The 20,827-nt window shown below is 42.0% G+C and overlaps 1 protein-coding gene across 3 annotated transcripts; it reads left to right on the forward strand.

Annotated features, from left to right (window-relative positions):
- Positions 1–20,634, forward strand: LOC308119491 (serine palmitoyltransferase 2-like). 3 transcript variants are annotated; one of them, XR_013935959.1, is made up of 13 exons: positions 1–385; positions 2,088–2,282; positions 3,601–3,755; positions 4,489–4,637; positions 6,141–6,265; positions 7,268–7,361; positions 8,660–8,765; positions 9,046–9,265; positions 10,790–10,916; positions 12,207–12,342; positions 12,527–12,656; positions 17,043–17,254; positions 20,444–20,634. XR_013935959.1 is itself a non-coding variant. In XM_080479521.1 (13 exons), the coding sequence occupies exons 1-12, from the start codon at positions 248–250 to the stop codon at positions 17,160–17,162; spliced, it is 1,695 nt and encodes a 564-aa protein (XP_080335647.1). In that variant the 5' UTR covers positions 1–247; the 3' UTR covers positions 17,163–17,187; positions 20,444–20,634. The 3 variants fall into 3 exon arrangements, 2 of the variants coding, with proteins under 2 accessions (XP_080335647.1, XP_080335646.1); XM_080479521.1 differs by having other exon boundaries at positions 17,043–17,187; XM_080479520.1 differs by lacking the exon at positions 20,444–20,634 and having other exon boundaries at positions 17,043–17,621.
- Positions 20,635–20,827: the final 193 nt, after the last annotated feature.

Raw genomic sequence — 20,827 nt, forward strand, 5'->3', positions numbered from 1 at the left:
CCTTAAGCAGCGAGGGTTTACGGTTGATTTCCGGTGTCTGGCGTCAGGATTTTCAGGTTCCGCGTAGTGTGTGTGCGCGTTAGTATGTGTATGTGAATGTGAGCGTGAGCGGCTTGTACGTGCTCGTGGGTGTGTGAGGGAGGACCGGAGCGTGTGTGTTTCGCTCGGATATTGCACCACAGAGAGAGGCGCCGTGTGTGTTCCTACATGCAAGTTACCGCCGCGGCTCCACAATTGTTGCCCAGCAATGACCGAGACCCCCGGACCCAAAGCAGCCAACGGGGAAGTGTGTCAGCGCGCCAAGAACGGCCTGAAGCCGGAGAGAAACGGCTCGGCGAGGAGCCTCCACCGTCCCCACGAGTGGCCGCCCCAGGAGAAGGAGGAGGTGAGGCCCGGGATGGGATGGGATGGGATGGGATGGGACGGGGCGTGCGGAGAAGGGATGGTGGAAGCCGGGGCTGGCAGTATCGATGAGCCGCGCACCCCGGCAGTCTCACGTCCGTTAGTCCGACGTTGTCCGATGTGACACGAAGTTGGCCGAGCGAGCCCCGCCGCTGTCACCCGAGACAGTCTGCTGTCATCGAGCGCGCGGACGTCTCCCCAGTGCACCCGCCGAACTCCATTAGAAATTGTCCAATTCACCGAGTTTCCGCGAATGGTTGCTGTTGTCTACGCTTCAAAATCTGAACGCTTGCTTGTTACGAGCCCCTCTTTAATTCGGCATACTCTTTATTGTCACCAAACGCACGTAAAATTATTAAACTAATCACGAATGGGTTCAAACTGCTCAGTTGCTCAGTAGTTTTGAAAGGAGAAAGGCAGTTAAAAAGGCGGGTGTGACAACTCTGTTGACATGAGGAGGATGCCTAAACTGCTGTAATTGTATCTCCAATCCATACACAGAATACCTGATTAGAAACCTGTTCTTCAACTTCGGACAGTTCCTCTTCTGCTTTTATATTCCCATCAGTTAAAAGTGTGTTAAGTCTTCAGAAAACAGTGTATGCACTAGTTATTCTCTTGCACCAGGGTGACATTTCCCCTTTTCCCTTCACAGCATGTGTAGTGCATTGCACAAAGTTAGAAACTTTGATTCTTGTGGATATCTTATTTCCCTTTGCTAGATGGTGAAACTGAGATGAGCAACATTGAACTAGTGCACCTGTTTGCTTCAAGCCATCCACTGAGACTGCAGCCTCTTGTTTTCCCAAAGCGGCTAATGAAATATCCACCCGCTGTGTCTGTTCCAATTATCAAGTTCCCACAGGATAAGTTACAGTCTTGTATTGACTTGTAGAAAATGTTGTGCTATTGAGATTTCACTATTACCTTTGGAGATACAGTTTGTCAGTTTTTGTTATCTCATCACGAGATAACGTGGTGCCAGGAATACCGGTATAGGTTGGTAAGCGAGCCTGGTGCCTCAACCTCAGCTGGTTTGAGTTCATACAGATGTCAGCATTGCTACACTATAAGGGATTTGAGAGAGAGAGCGAGAGAGAGACGCATGACTGGTCACATGCAGGGCCTAATGGCCTTAAGGCCCGCGATGAGTGTGATGGTGAATTGCACAATTCCTGTGAGGTCTGGCTTTCTGTACTTGTTGTCAACATGGAAAAAGTATGTACGTACTCAAATGAGCTTCACCACAACCTGTTGGTCTCTTATTTGGCAGGCAAATCCCCCTTTCTCATTGTTTATGGTTTGTGCAGACCTGAACCAGAACCTAATTCGGTGGTCTTATCTTCCGGCTCAACAACCAAGCAAATAAGCCACCTATAGCAAAAGATTAAGTGCTCTTTTCTCTATACTGAAGCTGTAGGATGTTTATTTATATGTAAAGTAACATGGAACTCAATTTGATTTGTTAACCTGTGAGCTGATACTTTGTTAACATACCAAAGGCAGGGAATTAATGTTGTTTTTAAATGCCCAGAGGTCTGGATCTCAAAGCGTGGAAAGAGGTTTACATTCATAAGTTCCAGATGTAAATAGGAATTACTTTTCTCATTCATGAAAAAAAAATGATGTGACGCAAGTGTGCTTCTGCAGGATAATTCATTCACTGTGCTTCCTGGTTCCTGCAGGTCCACGCAGCCTCACACCATGACAGACTGTACAGTCGGCCATTCGTTGAATCCTTCGAGGAGACGCCCATGCTGGTGGCTGTGCTCACCTACATGGGATATGGCATCCTCACCATATTTGGCTACCTCCGCGACTTCCTCCGTCACTGGAAGATCGAAAGCTGCCACATCGCTCGAGAAAAGGAGGAGCAGCAGGTGAGAGCAGCGACTGTGATAGTCTCTCTTAAGAGGCTGAAACGATACTGAGGCTGAGAAGATACTGTCAAACAACGGATCCAAGCCAGTGAATAGCAACCTGAGGTCCTTTAGTGTGCGGTAGAGATGACAGCAGGAGTTGTTGCATTCTCACCTGACAGCGAGGATGTACCTGGCCATTTCACATAAAGTTTGCATTTACACTGGGTACTCTGGTTTTCCTCCTACAGTTCAAAAACCTGCATTTGGTACTAATTAATGTCTCCATTTTGCCTCAAGGCGTGAGTGTCAGTGTCTATCTCTTGAATAACTGTAGACCTGTCAAAGGTGTGCTCTGGCTGTGCTCACAGTAGCTGGAATCAATTTGGCTTTTTTTTCTCAAATCTGGATTATACCTGGATAACTGTGCTTCCTTGCTTTTGGATGGTAGTCAGAGAGTGGATGGTCCCACCAGTGTTTGTCTTGACTGTAGCGTTTTTGCAAATCAAAGATCAGAGAAGAGGCTCAGAGTATTTGTGGAGCCGAGAAGTGAGTTGAAGGAGGAGTCGTGCAGTGAGTTCTTGAAAAGCCAGGAGTTGGGAAATTTGCACTTATCATGCATTCAGCAGTAAAATTCTAAACAATTTTTTTTGTTGTTTGTTTTTACTTTAGAAATGAAGGGTTTGTTGCGTAGTGCTGAGCTGTTTCCTGGTTGTTGAGCTCATGTTGAAAACATTGGCGATAAGAGAAAACTGGGCTGAGTTGTTTTGGTAACCAGGGTAAACCACAGTGCTGTCTGCACACCACAATGCACAGAAGCTGTAATACTGCCTCTCTCATCTCAATTAGTGTTGCTGTTTTTTCGAGAAGAAAACAGTAGACCACCCTTAAGCCTCAGAGAGCTCTGCTCATCAGCTATTCCTAAATCGCCATGGTCATACTCAATTTGCTGAGCACACTGGGACACATCCATGATCCCACCACTTGTTTTCAACATGTTACATAAGGCGCGATAGGGAAACTCATTGTTTTAAACGGTTGGTTTCATTGAGGAAAGGAAGCCCATGGTGATAGACATGGGGAAGTCAGTAAATCCCTCAGGATGTTTTCTCCCAGACCTCAGCAGCATCAACTCCCTCTCTCACGTTGTTTTTAAAGGTTGTAATTCCACAGATTAAATGCTTTCCTGTCACATTTTCAACGTTCTGCCGAGGCACGGTTGGGATTCAGTTTGCGGGTATTCACACGAGTCTGTTAAACTCGTTGAATGGAAAGACTTTGCGATAAAAGTCTGAGTCTTTCATGTTGACGCACTCCCTCTCTGCTCTTCCACGTGTAGGATTTTGTTCCGCTCTATCAGGATTTTGAGAACTTTTACACCAGGAACCTTTACATGCGGATAAGAGACAACTGGAACAGGCCGATATGCAGCGTCCCGGGAGCCAAGATGGACCTGATGGAGCGAGTCTCCCCCGACTTCAACTGGACCTTTAAGTTAGTCCCACACTTTTTCTGGAATGTGATACAGTTGTTGTTTGCAGGAGAGTTTCATGGAGTTTGTATGCAAGTTCATGATGTCCCTGAATAAGTAAATATCTTGCTTTTTGCTTCTTTCTTTTTTTTAAGTTCCGGAGCTCAATAAATATAAATATATCATCCAAAAAAAAAAAAAAGGAATATAACACTTCATATTAACTCTAAAAATAACAGCCAAACTTAAAAGAAATGTTGCAGATTCTACAATGAATCATTTAATTGTTTATTTTGTGATTTGCTATTTTTGACTACCGGTAACTGTATGACGATAAACAGTGATAATATCGGTACAAAATACACATTCTACAAAAATAACTGAATTAAAGACGACTCCCTTCTTCTCCCTCTGTGTATTTAAATGTCCTCACATTACACAAATGTGCAATAAGGTGTTTCGTTATGAAGGAAGCTTCCCCTCTGTCCTCAATTAAAATGCTGCAAATCACTTGCAACTTTGAATAAAATCTGCCAGGAAGAACTGAAGCTGGGCGGCGGTCTGGAAGCTAAAGAAAATAAAGTTACGTGATGCCTAAATGCCTTTTACTTCCCTTCACTTAATTTCTTTGATTATCTGTCCCACTCTTTACTATTAGTGAGACCACTCTGGCTTCCACAATCCTTAGTTTCCACTCATCGATTGCTTCCTGCGTCTGCTCATCCTCTTGCTGTCTCTCCCTCGCTCCTCCTGCAGATACAGCGGTCGGGTTGTGCCGGATGTGATTAACTTGGGTTCGTATAATTACCTGGGCTTCGCTGAGAACAAGGGCCCGTGTGCTGACGCCGCAGCCCAGGTCACCATGACGTACGGCGTTGGAGTTGCGAGCACCAGGCAGGAGATTGGTACTAATACACGACCACACACAGATATATAGATTAGATTATTTGTAATGCTAGCAAAAACACAGTAATCGATTGTATCTGTCAATGAGTCATTTTTCTAATCGTCCATGAGCCAAAGAGTTTTTATTTTTTATCTTGAAGTTTGAGTTTCATCTAGTCTAGGCTGATGTGTTAAATGTATTGTGAAAGTGTTTCGAGCTCGCAGTGTTTTCATGCTGCTTTTCTAGTAATCAGTGTTCTTCGTTGAGGGGATCATTTGTCAATAAAAGCTTGTAACAAGGCTGCCTTAGTAAAGCTGTGATATAAGCGCTCACAATGTATTGCAATACTTAAATCAAATTTTAAAAACACATGTTATGAAAAAGGAATCCTGATTTGTTTTTTTTGGCATCATTACCTCATTACTAAACACTATACAACAGTATTTAATTTATGGACTATGGTTATTATGTTAAAGCTGATCTATTTTGAAATAAATAACAGTTGTGAGCCCATCGGTTAATATACACCAGAGACGTCCGTAACCAAAACCGGTATCCACCAAAATTAAATCATGCAGAAAGAAGTGAAATTGTTTCTCTTCTGTTGGATTACTTCCTGGAAAGACCAGCCCAAATTAAAAACAGCAGTGATTTCCGTGTTCCTGGACTATCTTCTGATTTGCGTGGTATAAATCAATTGGCTCGAACTCCTGGTCCCAATTACAACCTCTACCCAATAAAGAAACAGCAGAAGATGTTTTTTCAAACAAAAACTGTTTGCGTTGGCAGTCAAAACTAAAGTGTGTTCTTTTTAAATTTGTTAATTAATGAGTAAAATGCGAGCAAAGTACTGTCAAGTGTCTGGACAGAAGGCAAATTGTGTTAATGTTTTTTATTTATTTGGAAGGATGTAATTAAATTGGAGGTATTTAAGAATTAGGAAAATGATCTGTATTTACTGTTTTCAGTTTTGTGCTGTTACATAATATTTCAAATAAAACAGTTATTTTTTAAGGCAGAAATATTCAGACGTTTTATTAACGACTCAATGTGCTTGGTATAGATATTTCCCTCCTCCAAAAACATTGAACTCAAATGGAGGAGTTGTAATCAGGACTTGATTTAAACAACCTCCAGGACTTAAAGAACCAGGATATCTTACTATAACAGTGGCAGAGGTCAGTGTGGTGGGTCAGGGCTGGTTTAGCTGATGGCCATGATGTTACAGGTGACTGATGTATATCTATTGAATACAAACAATAAATCTACAGCCAATCTGATTACAACCTTGAACACAGAAGAAGAAAATCACTTCACCTACCCAGTAAACGTTCTAACATGCAGCATTAGAAAACTCTACCCTTGAGATAATGAAGTCATTTTAACTTCAAACTAAACCGAGTGAGCGTGAGCGCCATATTGATTTCCTTCCCACCTCATACAAAGGAGTGGTATTCCCAGTGATTTGTGTCGGCTGACTTTTTGGGAGGTGCTCAGACGAACCCGCTTCTTGTGACCTCAGGGAACCTGGACAGGCACGAGGAGATGGAGAAACTGGTGGCCAAGTTCCTGGGGGTGGAGTCAGCCATGGCGTTCGGGATGGGCTTTGCTACCAACTCCATGAACATCCCGGCACTGGTTGGGAAGGTAAGAGCACAAGTGAGGAATCCTGAGGGGAACTGCACACACCTCTGCCGTTTCGCTTCTCGGTTCTTTTCCCAGTCGGCTCTTTTTCTTTTTTTCATTCTCACACTAACACATGTGCCAATAGATAAAATGACTTCACCGCCCAGCAAAAAATGTGAGTACAGTCTTTAACAAAAACATTCCATAACATGACGGTATCGCAGGTCATCAGTAGCACCCTCCAGTCCTCGTATCAGGAGGAAACACTGGATTGAGCAACTGGCACCGCGACTTTATGTCAAGAGTGAAACGCGGCAGAGTTCAGGTCAGCCGTGTCTGCTGAGTCACGTTGCTGCTGCTGGTGTTGTTTGGCAGGTATATCCTTCACATCTTTCCACTGTTGCAAACCGACTCAACGGGCCGCTGAGCGGAGCTGTGAGAAGGGGGCGGGTTTTCACCGTCGGAGCATTTGAGTCCATACAAACACCACAGCGGTGTGTAACTCATCACAACCTGATGAATAATGTTAGTTATGACACGTTGCAGTAAGAGTAACATAATCTGTGGGAAATATTTTCAAATCATATATCTAGTTAGTCGTTTTAATTTTTTCTATTTCAGAACTTGAGCTTCTATGTGAAAAATGGATGTTGGAGTCCTGAAAACGCAGTGTTTTCTTAAACTCTTATGTATGCTTTGTTTTTTGTGGGTACACTCTTAGACATTTTCAGTATCGTTCAGGTCATTTATTTTTTTGTAGAAATCGCATCAACAAGACCTGAAACCTGATGCAGGTTTGAAAACATAAAAGTGGCTGTTTCAGGAACTTGTCTTCCTTCCAAACCTCATTATCTCTGAGTCGTATGGAAACCTCTAATGATGCATCTAACATCTCTCTTGGCAGATTCACCCGCCATGAAAGGGATCTTGTGTGTGCAGTGCTGTTTAAGTGAGATTGAAAATAAACAAATTGGGGATGTATGAATTATTGACGGTAATCGGCCTCGGTGTGGTGTCCTGCAGGGATGTCTGATCCTAAGTGATGAACTGAACCACGCCTCTCTGGTCCTGGGAGCCAGACTCTCCGGGTCCGCCATCAGAGTCTTCAAACACAACAGTGAGTCACGAGTCCTGTTTGCCTCCTCACTCCGCTTCATTGGTCATTTATAGCCTCTTGTTTACATGCATCCTTGTGTCTGGCTGGAGTCATCGAATGTGGATATTATAGACTCTGAATAACCTGGTAATGGATGCTGTCCCGACTTTCACATCTAAATGCAGCACAGAATGTGTTCTCATTCCCATAAAGGATAAATAGTGTTGCAGTTACTGACTGCAGTCACAGTTAAAATGAGACGTTATTTAGTTTTTATACTCCTGTGCCTTTTTTAAATACCAGCCCAGTGTTAGGCTGTGCTTCCCCCCCCCTCACTGCCAGTAAATGACGGAACATAATCTGCAGAGTTTAGTTGGAGCCACGTTTCGGTGAAACTCCATCTGAGTCAGATCCTGTTAAATATCGAGGTAAAGTAGCTTTGGGCTTGATACTAATTAGTTCTATTTGTGTAATTGGCAGCTCATGTTAATACCCTGGCGGTACTGGGTCGTTAACTGCCTCAGTTGCTTGTTTCAGTTCCCCCATTAGCAGGTAAATGCAATTTGCAGCTACCAAGAAACCACAAAGAATCAAATGAGGAGCTTGATTGTAGCAGTTTGAAATCTAGCTTTGGTTTGTTTCGGTTGCGATTCACTCATTATTACAGCTGTGCCCGTATTTAATACAATAACATAACTTCAAGTGTCTTTATACAACAGTAACACAAATTTGATTAATCCTCTTTTAATCATTTGTTTTGTCAGACAGAAATAGTGCCAAATAGTGTTCAAAAACACAAAGCCTATTCTGTGCTTGGCTTCTATATTATCATAGTTTCTCTTATATGTACAACCAGAGGAAAAGATAGATAGTATATAATTAGCCTCGTCTTAGCATGTGAGCGTTTACCTCTTCTGGGTGTTAAAACAGCTGTAAGGTGGAGTGATTCATTCTATCATCATGCTGTGGTCCAGCACTAATTGAATATCTTTTGTACCATAAAATTCTGTTCAACCAACAGCCTAGTGTAAATTTATCATGCAATAAAAGTGCAATGTCATGAGAATGAAATTATTTTCGATGAATGAAGATGATTACATGTTGTGTTTTAATTTCCGTTCACCTTAAATTTGCTCGTAAAGTCCACAGTATATGTTTAGATTCAGTACACAGTCATTTAATAGCTAAATATGGAGCATTGTAAGCTTGCCGATGCCTCATTTTGAGGGTGTTGTGAAACAAACTGCGAGTGATTTTCTACGGTCGCTGATCAAATAGAAATTGTCTTAAGTGATTGTAACGCTTGATTTTCCTCCCAGATATGCAGAGCCTTGAGAAACTGCTGAGAGAAGCCATAGTTCACGGCCAGCCCAGGACTCACAGACCGTGGAAGAAAATCCTCATTGTTGTCGAAGGGATTTACAGGTATGTGAACAAGATCTTTTGACGTACCAGAAATATAAATGGAAGATACCCATTGTAAACCATCTTAAATTTCCTCACATTTTTCACATGAACCAACTCTTTCCTCCCTGACTGGTTTCTACAGAGAGCAACAATGTGTAGCAATCAGCTGGTACACATATAAAGAAAGTTTCCTTTGCTCAAAACACAAAACTTTGTTACATCTGAGGCATGAGAATCTGAAACTAAAAAGAAATTCTGCTCTAACACCACCCGCTCCCTGCTCTTCCTCCCCCTGCAGCATGGAGGGCAGCATAGTGCGCCTGCCGGAGGTGATTGCCTTGAAAAAGCGCTACAGAGCCTACCTTTACCTCGACGAAGCCCACAGCATAGGGGCACTGGGTCCACGGGGCAGAGGGGTGGTGGACTACTTCGGCCTGGACCCACGTGATGTGGATGTCCTGATGGGCACCTTTACCAAGAGCTTTGGTGCTGCAGGAGGATACATTGCAGGGAAACGGGTGAGTATGACATAAAGAATGTTGAATGTATTTCACTTTTTGTCAAATCCACAAAAACAACATATGATTAATACAATAAAAGGCCATATTCAAGCCTGTAAGTCATAATTTTTCACATGTATGACTTGCACTTACAGTATATGAATCCCCAGACTTACAGTAACAACTTCTAAATGTAACCTGAATTATGTCAATTCCCCCCAACAATGTGGATTTACAACCTTCCACTGAGTGTACGCTGAATTCCTGACATTCTAGTATTGTTGCATGGCATACCATCAGGCTTACCATAAACAGTGTTTCACCACAGAAGCCCTGAAACCCTACAAAACCCTTTTTTCCCCCCTTTATTAGATTCTTTATAAAATTGTGACACTTTAAAGTGTTGAACAAACTACTGAGTCCACACATTGCAGGAAGCAGATTACAGTATGTGTTCATTGTAGCCGGGTGTCTTTTAAACAAAGTAACGCACGCATGCTGAAAGATTGTTGTTGCAGAGGCAAAAGCTAAATTTGAATTGTTCCGAGTATCACATTTCAGTAAGCAACACACTTCAAAACCAGATTTCTCAGCTTTCAGCTGGAATCGTAGAGTTACATGATCAGAGCTTTTCCATGGACATAAGGAGGAGAAATCACCCTGCACTAGACACAGGACGGTCCGTATGTGGTTGGATCAAGGTTCAAACTCTTCAGTGGCAAAGTAAGGAGACGTGCCGATAAAGGTATTTTAGTAAATGATGATAAATGCTTCAGTGCTGCAAGTCACAGGCTGAGCCCCACACAACCAGTGTTTCGCTGACTGGTTGTAGAGTGAAATGCAAATTAGAACTGAAGCTAACATTAGTCTGGACCTGGTTGTGCAAAGTAAAGATTTCCCTTGTGTCTCCTCATCAGTCTGCAAGCTGAAAGAGGGACTATCTATTATGTCTGTGGATAAATATGACCCATGGGCTACATCCTCACCAGACTCCGGGAGAGAATTAATCTTCCCGTTTCTGATGCAAAGCTGATATTAACTTTAGCACAAGCAAAGTTGAGTTGCTGTCACTTTTATTTACCTTTGACTGTACTTTTGCCTCCATTGCGTTCTGCCACTGCTACAATGAACCTCACTTTTTACAGTTTTTAATTAAAAAAAGCCAAAGAACCTTTTTTAAGTTTCTGTTTATGACCCAAAGCGGGTCAGAGCCTGTGTAGCCGATACATCATAAAATGAAATGACAAAGAAGCAAATAACATTTCCAGTTCTGTTTGGCTGACAAATTGTGTTGTAATTCTAAGTAATAGTGCCACCTTGAGCTCTTGAAATGTACTGAATATGATTTCTTCAATTAAAATATTGAAATATTTCATACGTGCATAACTATGGGAAAACAAATTTTGAACATTTAGGCTCACGACTGAGTTTGTCCCGCTGCAGTTCCAGTCAAGCGTTCCCTTGATTTACCCTCAATGCATGCCGAGAGGAACAGTGTTGTTCATGCACTTCTCCCATGTTTCGTGTCTCTGTTGGGTTTAGGAGCTCATCGAGTACCTGCGCTCCCATTCCCACAGTGCAGTCTATGCCACCTCCATGTCTCCTCCTGTGGTGGAGCAAATCATCACTTCTATGAAGTGCATTATGGGAGAAGATGGCACCACGATAGGTACGTGAAAGTGTGGACAACCATGTTGAAGTCTTCAGATTTATACGATTCAGTTACACTACAAATACAAGCTACAAATGTATTTTTTTGGTATTTTGTGGGAAAGTGAAAAGTGTTATTGTTTTTTGGTTTTTTGTTTGTTGTTCCAGTGGCAATGTTGGTGAAAACAGATTTCCTTTTTTATTCTTAATTTTTGTACCTGTACTTCCTTTTAAATCCTGAAGCTAAAAGCTAAAGAGGAGCATAATTTAACAAGGTCACACATTTATTCTGCAGCTGAATAAAATTGAGTATTTGAATTTGGAAAAACACCGAGGAGTCTTGATGGTAAAATATCGAGGTTCTAGTCAGTTTCCTTGTTCTTATTTGTTTGTTTTTCTCCTTTTTTGCATTATTGTTTTTGGCTGCTGTCTCCTGAGTGGTTTGAACACTAAACGTCAGCACAATGCTGTTGTAATTCTCATCCTGAGCCAGCAGGTGTCAGCGCAGACTAGTAAAACGCAGGAATGTGCTGGTTTTTGCATGGTCTCAGATGTTCTGTATTGATAGAGGAGATGCCACACTAACGACAGCCGTGAATAATGACTGTAGTTTAACAATCAACCATATCTTAATCCAAACCTTTGACGATTTGAAAATCTACATATACTAAAATGGACTTGCACCTGTCAGTGTAGCTTTTAGTCATAATCTGAACATCTCCTATAAAATGAATAGAAGAGCATAACCTGTGTGTGTTACGTCTTTGTGAGGGGATCTTGATACAAGTTCAGTGTTATTTGTTGGGACTGCAGCTTTTCCAAGAAGCCTGGGAATCTCTGAGCCCTCGTGGGACACGGAAGAAAAATACTACAGAGAGACTGAAAGGTTGATCTCTCCAGGCTGCTGTAGTTTTCAAATGGTTTCAAAGCTTCTCATCAATGCGGTTGTTTCCAACGTTTTCTTTCATCAAGCTTTATCAAACCAGTATTTGTTTCCTTTTCGTCTTGTCTTATAGAACAATGTGGTATAGACAGTCGTTTAGGTCCGTCAGGCCTCTTTAACTTTATGATGCAGCTTTGCAAATACCATCAGTTTAGTCAACACTGACCAACACACGAAAACCTTCCAAGTGAGTGTTCAACTCGCTTCTTTTTAAATGACCTAGAAAAAAAAGCTGTGAGTACCAGCAAGCGACGGGATGATTATTAATAATGAATAGTTTCAGAATGGAGGCCCTGGCATGTGGTTAACTTGCATTGCGTGTGCTGTCAGCACTCCTGTTCCTGAGTCTCTCTCCATCGTTCCCAGGCTGCGATCGTGTGCGGCAGCTGGCAGACAACACAGTCTACTTCCGAAAGAGGCTTCGAGAAATGGGCTTCATCATCTATGGGAACAATGACTCCCCCGTCATACCCATGATGCTCTACATGCCGGCCAAGATCGGGTGAGCTGACAACCTTCCAGCTGGCTGCCGCATCGAGTATTTAGTTGTGACCTTTTACTGCTCTAAAGTTGTCAAAATAGATTTGGCCAAAGTCTTAATAAGACTATTTTCAGCGTATCTTATGCAGGTGGATCTCCCTTCCAACACTGGTAATTGAGTCATTTTTGCTTTGCCTCCTCCTCAGGGCATTCGGCAGAGAGATGCTGAAGAGAAACATCGGGGTCGTCGTGGTGGGTTTCCCCGCCACCCCTATCATCGAGTCACGGGCGCGCTTCTGCATCTCAGCCGCCCACACAAAAGACATGCTCAACAGGGTAAGTAAACTGTTTTACTGTTTGAGGGACGGATAAGAAATCATATTTTGTAATGCGTTCTCATTCAGTCTAAACATACAGTTGGTATTCAGTCATGAGGAACTTATTCGTGGAGCTAGTTTCCTCCAGCAGACTCGACTCCTCGTAATTATTTTTCCTCTTCTTTAGACTGCAACAACACCACCTGCGAGTGTATCGATGTTGACTAGTCTTGCGTCGACTCATCTCACTGTTGTCTGCCCACACAAGACAAAGAGCTTTCTCAAGCCCTTGCTGTTTAGTGAGAAACACTCTCTGGGTTGTTAGAATTCCTTTAATTAGTAAGAAATGTTAGTCCCAGGCCTCACAGCACTCAACTCACCAGTGCTTCCACGAAGAGTTGTTCCAGGAAGCTCTGGATAATTACTGCACTCTTGCACACATTACAGCTTTGTCAAGTTTTCCGACGTGTAGTTTGTCAGCTATAGTGGCCAAGCAGGAGTACGAAATCAAGCGAAGGGAAGAAGCTGCCAGAGTTTTAGTGTTCACACCTCAACATGTTGGGATGATCTGTTGACCTTGAAATTGAACAGTTCTGAATATATTCTTGTGTTGCGTTTAGTAAGTAATGTGTCTGTAAGTTGCAGTAGATACTCCAGAAATAACTGTACTCCTCTCAGACAGCCTTACATGTTGAAAATACCACAGATGAACTATGGTGGCATTACTACCCGGCTCACGTGTGGTTCTCTGTGTGTTCAGACACACGTGCAGACACCAGGGAAGCTGGTGAGCCAGAGAGCTCAACAGCACTTCAAATTATTTATCACTATGATTTATTCCAGTGATCTGCATGTGGGAGAACATGTTTTACATTTCTAATCTAAACAGGAAACTTGTCCACAAGAATAATCTGCAAAACAGCACGTCCAGGTACCACAGATATCTAAAATGCAACTCTTATTCTGCTATAACATGACTTGTTGTGTTTTCCAGTTAATATGTTAATCATACTTTTGTCAGATGTGACAGAAAAGGGCTAGAATTTGTTTCCCACAATCACTTCATCAGTATTCAGGTGCTACTCTCAGCTGACTTGTCATGGTCACCGTGGAGAAAAGTTTGTATTTCGGTGCTTGCGTGGTCGAGTACCACCGTCAGTTCCCACTAAATCCTACAAGCTGTTCCTTTTAAACTCGGGGCTCTTCCTCCAAGCACCATCACGACCTTCGGGTTGTTTGAAAGGAAGCCGGGAGATGATGATGACATTAGAGCGAGGCCGCGCCGTCTAATGGATGGAAAAAAGTGTGTGTGATAGGTAGGACACAGGTAGGATGTCTCCTGACCTCCAGCGTGTGAATCGAGCACATTCTCATAGCTCAATCTCTCCCAGCTCCGTGCCTCACCTCCCAAGGACGCCTGTGAAAGGATGGAGTCTGTGGGATGAGCAATATAGCGGGAAAAGTTCGATTTAAGTGGCTCCGTTTTCCGCCGGCGGAGTCACCCTGCAGGTTAATTTACATTGTACTCCCCGTGCTTGGAGTTCAGACCCCTACTCCAGCCGTTTCCTTTACTGACTTTGCCGCTGTGTGTAAGCGCAGACTGCTCAGCTTTGATTGCTCTTGGCAACACATCAAAAAGCCTCCCACTTCTCCCACAGAGGGCTCTTCTGCTCCGCTGAAATGAGCTCACTGCAGACCTGACCGCTCTTTAACTTTGAGTCACCGACTCAAACTTGGATTCTCCTCTGTCTTTTTTTTCTTTTTCTTTCTTTTTTTTTTTTCTCACTTTCACACTGAAGGAAACTATCTGGCAGAGGTCGGACTAGATCTTACTATCTAATTTGGATGAGTCATATTTAGGGATTCACTGCTGTATATCCACGAAGGAGCCTTGTATTCAGTTTCTATTCTCCTTCTTGCACAAATTAGAACCCCCCAAAAAAATGCAGACAGGTAGTGGGAGTATTTTAGTGCGGCAGCACTTTTATCTGTCATAATGTTAAACCCTCCGTCCGTTAGCCCTTTTCTCGGTATCTCTCTGAAGTGTCATGTTGATTTGTGTCTTCCTTTCATCCTGTGCTGAGCTTTCGCAGCTCAGTTCTCTCTTTCACGTGTGCACTGATATTCACACATAACACCTGAATCCTTTGGGGTTTTTTTTTTAGTTTTTTTTTCATTGCTTTTTATCCCCCGACTTCATTGATATCCAAATCATAACAAGTGTCAACTTCCTACTAAAGACAAAAGATCCAGAACTGTGTTGGACTGAATGTTGCTCTTCATTGGTTTAGTTGAATCTGGATTCTGTGGCTGTTGAGCCTTCCTGTACTGTTTCAAATGGAAGTTTGAATTTCAGGTTTTGGGGAGGGTTTTCTTTGATAAATATATTACAATCCGTTGACTCAAAGGTTCAGTAAACCGAGAGGAGAAGCGAAGCACAGCAGCCTTGTCTTCTTCCTGCTTCTGGGCTGAAAGAATTTAACAAATCACCATACGTTGTTATCCTTGTGGAGGGTTTATTGTACAGAGCTTCAAAAGTGACTTATGAAAGCCAAATCTTGCTAAGATGCTTGTGTAGAGCAGACCATCAGAAACCACTTCATAGAAATACTATTTCTGCGGGTCCAACCTTTCCTTAAAGTCCATCCCACAGGAAAGCTCTGAAAGTGAACTCTTCCTCAGTTTGTCATTTAGGAAAGGCCAGAGCGTCAGTATGTCGGGAATAGATCTTTATACTGAACCTTGTGTTGGACTTCCAAGCTGCGTATGGTTATAGTTTTCATAAACTTGGATCTTTACACAGGATGTAGTAATTGTGTAGTTTGAAACAAATTAGAAAAGCACCGGAGAGGGCAGAATAATGTGATTTTCAGAGTTTTATGGCAGTTGTAGTTTCCGAATAACAGGATTGATCAACCCTGCACTCTCGTCTAACTTATTTAAAAACAAAAAACCAGAAATGTGGTGCCACTCCTGCTTTAAGAGTTAAAGCTACCATTTAGCTTCGGGCACAACGGTTGGGGTTTACTTTCCCACCGCAATAAATCGTGTCACAACAGCGATGAGAAACAAGCTGTCAATATGGTTACAGAGTTTTGAAGCGTTTTCTATCACACTCCATTGAATTATGTTCTTTCACCGCCAGTTTGACTCACTTGGTCCCCAAGATTTTACAAGTATTGCAAATGCCACTTTTGGAAAAAGTCCATTTGAGTCTTTTCACAGTCATCGGCACCTTTTGGTGGGAATCGGTCCATTTAACTGAACATCTTGTCCAGAACAAAGAACCGTGAACGTATCCAGTATAAATTAAAACAATGGGGGCCTGACCAAGACGAAGTTACTGCACTGAAACCAGAGAAATTGTATTAAAGGTGTCTCGCTCAGGCCAATGGAAGCTGTCCTAAAGGAACACAGAGGGAATTGCAGCCTAAAAAAAAAAACCAAGAGGCGTCTAAAGAATCAGAGCCCGCAGGCAAATTCACACCAGAAGCAGTAGGTTGCATTGACAAAAAATGGAAAAATGCCAGTTACAAGCAAAAGTTCCGATTCACCCTCAGGCAAGACGGCTATCTCGTAGTTAAAGCAGCTCCACTGGCAGTCCGGGCCTGTTAGAAGTTTCTTAATGCCGTATTGTTCGGACTTGAGCGAACATTACACAGCAGCAAGATCCACCAGCTTCTTACTCACACTTTACATTGAAGAAAGAATGTTAACCTTACACAAAGGAGCGTTCAGGGATCACGGTTCAGTATAGGTCAAGTCTGTGATACAAATCTATACATATCTGTACAAGACTGCCATGACGTCACTTTATCCCACTGAAACTTCGTCCTGATTCAATCTGTCAAACGATGAAATTTATAGCTGCACAATATCTAAATGATTACTGTGACCCATGTTCATGTGTGAATTGAAGTTTTTGCTCGAGCTTCGTAAACATGGTCGTCCACTGTGATGAGCAGTTACAGTATCTAAGTACTGAAATGTAAAGTACTTCTTGACTTGAAGTCAAGTGGCTAAAAGAAATGTGCTAATGCGACATTATTTCAAAGTAAACCCAGAAAAGTGGCAGCAAATTGGAAACTGGATTAAAAACCCGAGTTGTGTGATTTCATTTGATTGACCAGATGATATTTAGAAATTATTTTCCACCCCCTAGAAGCTGAGCCTGTCCACAGTGACCCGACATGTCTGTTGTGAACTGGTTGTCCTAACAAGATGTCACTCTGGCGTCTTCATATCCAAGCAAAGAGGAATGTGCAATGTGGTCTTCTCCGTTTGTGATCTCATCTTCCAAACAAAGTCCATCTTTAGATTTTCTCCAGACACGTTGGCCTTGATGTTGACATTTTTTATTTTTATTTTTTTTAATTCCTCCTCCACCATACGAATGTCTCCACAGGCGCTGGGTGTCATCAGCGAGGTCGGAGACCTTCTTCAGCTCAAGTACTCCCGTCGGAGAATACGGCCGTCGTTGGCTCGGCCGTTTGACGACAACGTGTACGACGACGTCGACGACTGATTTGGACCACTCCTCCTCGAAAGTGGTGCGAAGCAGGGAAGAAAAACGAAAAAAAAACACCTCCGAAAATACAGAGCAGGTCAAGATGGATCGTAAGTCTTCCAAGGAGGGAAGAGATGTACATTTATCTCCCTCGTCACAAGGTTGCCATAATGTAATCCCCAACCGGAGGAGAACTCTCACAGTGATCATCTGATTCCACTTGGCCTTACCCCAACACACAGAACTTGTAGTGAATACACTGAAAATAGTACCTGTGCATTTACTTGTGTGTGTGTGTTGTTTTTTTTACCATTTTGTCAACGTTTTTCTCCTGAGGTTGTATGTTTTGTGTTTGCTGCGCTTCTTGCTCTGCCTCATTGCTTCGTGTGAAAAGGAGACGTCGGACCTTCTTAAATATCTCGTATTATGATGAGCTGCTCACGTTTAGTTCTCGACTGAATTTAATAACCACCAATCAAAGACCAAGTTTTTCTTCTTCTTCTTCTTCTTCTTCTTCTTCTTCATCCAGTACCTTTCCGATCAGTCATGACTGCCATAGAAGAAGGTGCTGGGTTGTTGCGTCGCTTGCGCGGGACCATATCCACGTCACTGGCCTGCAGGCCGTCGTATCCGATTTTCACAAACGTATTTAAGGAACCAAACCTGTTGCACTTTTTATTTGTTAAAAAGTGTGTTTGACATTTTAAGCCTTCAGGCCATTCCCAATCTACTTCCAGATGTGCAACTCTATTATAATTTAATAATTAGACAAAACCAATTCTGGACCAAGCTGAGGTAAATTGTATATGATATAATATAATATATATAATACAATGGAAGATATTACAAATCTGAAACTTGGTCACTATAATCAAACGCAGGTTGGTTCAAGTGGTATAAAAGATGGATGGAGTTTTTAATCTAGATTAGATTTGTGTTCACTAATCTACATCCAGATATGTCATTTGTCCATTTTTACAGATATAATAAATGTTTTACTTGCTTTACGTGTAGGAATAATGTGGAGATGGCGCCCGCTGAAAATTAGGTTGGATAAGAAAAATGCCCAACCCCCCCCCTTTCTCTGGAAAGCAGTGTGTTCCAATCAAAATGTAGAGGAGCCCCGGGAGAGTCCTGCAAGCCTTTCCCTCCAGCGCCTTGTCTGGAGGCTAACCCTGCCGCCTCACGCTTCATAATCAGCCCGCAGAGACGAAGGGTGGTTGTGATGTTCGCTCCTGAATTACGGCGGGAAAAACAAGCACTTCCAGCGACGCCAAACACTCGTCCGAGTTCGCTCAGATGATCAGTTCAATGTTTATTGCCAGTTTGAGTGAGTTAAATTATTCATGATAATGTTATTGTTGATACAAGCCATTAAAGAAAAACAAAAAAAAACAACTCCTGTTTGCCTCGACTGACGCCGCCTCTGGTTCAGGAGTAAACCGTGCCAAAATACTAGAGTAGGAATTTGATCCAGAATCATTAGAGACTGACACTTGATCTGGTTCAGTGACGCCTATATTTGTTGAAGTGGGATCAATTTCATGCTAAAAAATAGCAAAGCCAGGATTTTCACTTTTTATTTTTTTACTACTTTTTTTTTTTTTTTTTTTCCCTTCAACCTTTGAATGAAAATTCTGAATGAAAATTCATCCGTGTCTGATAACCTCGTTCGAATGCCTTGTAAAACAAAGTGCTCTCTTTGTGCTGCGACCCAGAAGTCGTCAGTGACTTTAATCGTTGTGTGTGTGTGTGTGTGAGACGATTGCCTGCACGCTTTCGTGTGTGTGTGTGTGTGTGTGTGTGTGTGTGCGCCGCGCGCCGCTCTTTGAAGCCCGAGTTTTATCTTCACGTTGTGCCACTGAGGTTTGGGGACAACAACACTCTGTTATAATGGCAGCTGCTTAAAGGAAAAAAAAAAACAATGAGTAAAAGTCACAGTGGTAAATTAACACTTGCATGCGTCTGCACACTAAGCGTCGTGTCATCACTACTTTTCCATACGAACGCATGCACAGGATTTTATTTAAAAAAAAATTTAAACTAATGGTGCTTTGCAGCACAGCTTGAGGAAATGTTGACGCTTATTCATGACGAATTAGGGCCACGTTAAGGAAAAAGATGAAGCTATAGTAAGAATAAATTGTATTAACTGTTTTCACTCATATTTTGACTCCACTTACCTTTTTTCAGAGGTTTTTCTTGAAATTCTTTAGTTTGTTTTGGGTTTTTTTCATCGACTTCCTCTTCCCTACACATTGCTTACCTGTGATCCTTTCAAATTTATTCAAAGCCTTTCGGGTATTGGTGACTTTCACTCATCCTCTCAGCTTTGTCCTCATCTTTTTGCGTGCCCTTTGACCTCACCATCAACTAATAACCTCCGACTTTATGACTTGACATTTTAAATCAATTCTCAGTCTTTCATCTCTCTTTGACTTCATTCTCCTCCCTTTAATTTCACATGTGATTCGTCGTCTTGATTTATCAAACTTGACATTTTAACAATTTCTGGAGTTTTCATCTATAGTTCCATTATTTCTTTTTTGACTTCATTCATAAGCTCTCAACTTTCTGCCTCGATAAAAATACATTTGATTTTTGTATTTATTTTTTCCCCCCTAAATAATGTGGCCTCAATACACTGTTGTACGTCTTAGTTATTGTAAATGAGAAATGCTGTTTGTTTTTTTTAATGTAAATTTAATTGGTTTGTTTCCGGTTGAAATGTCACAGATGATTGTCCATGAACACACAATGAGCTGGTCCATGTGCAGAATGTCTTTGTATTTTTCTCGTGTTTGCACGCGGGAGAATCATCCAATGCTCAAAGCAAAAGATTTAAATCGTTAAATTCTTTTTTTAAACTTAATGATAAAAAAAACAAAAACACCCCATGACCTTATGGCTTGATGTCTTAATGATTCACTTTCAAATATAAATGAAATTTGTTCGACACCGTTGAGAATGACTGGTCCATATTAAACAAGTTACTAAAAACCAGATTTAACAATCCGCTATGTTCCCTTCATGCCTTTTGTGGGTGTAAGATGGTTGGAATCCTCCATGGCCTGGACCTTTAGTCTTCATTAATCCCTTCAAATCGAGCTGTTTGGGATTTTCTATTTCCCCAGGAGGTGTAAGTGCAGAAGCGCCACGCGTCAGACATCTTTTTCTTTGGTATATAACAGTAGTGCCTTTGAAGCTAATGATTTTTCTAAAAAGTCTGAAGACGGTAAATAAAACACGGATTATTCATCTTTGACAGTCCTTTCTGACCTGGACTTGGTCTTTTGCAGGACTTGTTCGTACCGGACGTGTCATCCATGTTGACGAATTGCCAAGCATTTGATCATACAACAACAACAACAACAACAAAAAGCACTTTTTGCAACACATCAGCAAACTGGTAATATATTGGATGCCTCCCAAGAACGGTGTATCAGTAGATTATTCAAAGAATAAATAAATTGAAATGGTTTGTTTTTGCATACTGTCTTGTCTTTTCTTTCTTCTCTCCGCACGTCACTCGCGTCTCAATAGGCAGACAAAGAATTGGAAAATTCACATGAAAAAAGTTCGGTGAACAAAAGCCCAGAACACAGAAAGAATTTTTAGTGGGAACTTCTGATGAATGTTTCATTTATTCCTACGAAACGCATGGCTCTTTCATGGTGCTCCTC

The sequence above is a fragment of the Lipophrys pholis genome (genome assembly GCF_963383615.2).
Source record: "Lipophrys pholis genome assembly, chromosome: 14".
Lineage (NCBI taxonomy): Eukaryota > Metazoa > Chordata > Actinopteri > Blenniiformes > Blenniidae > Lipophrys > Lipophrys pholis.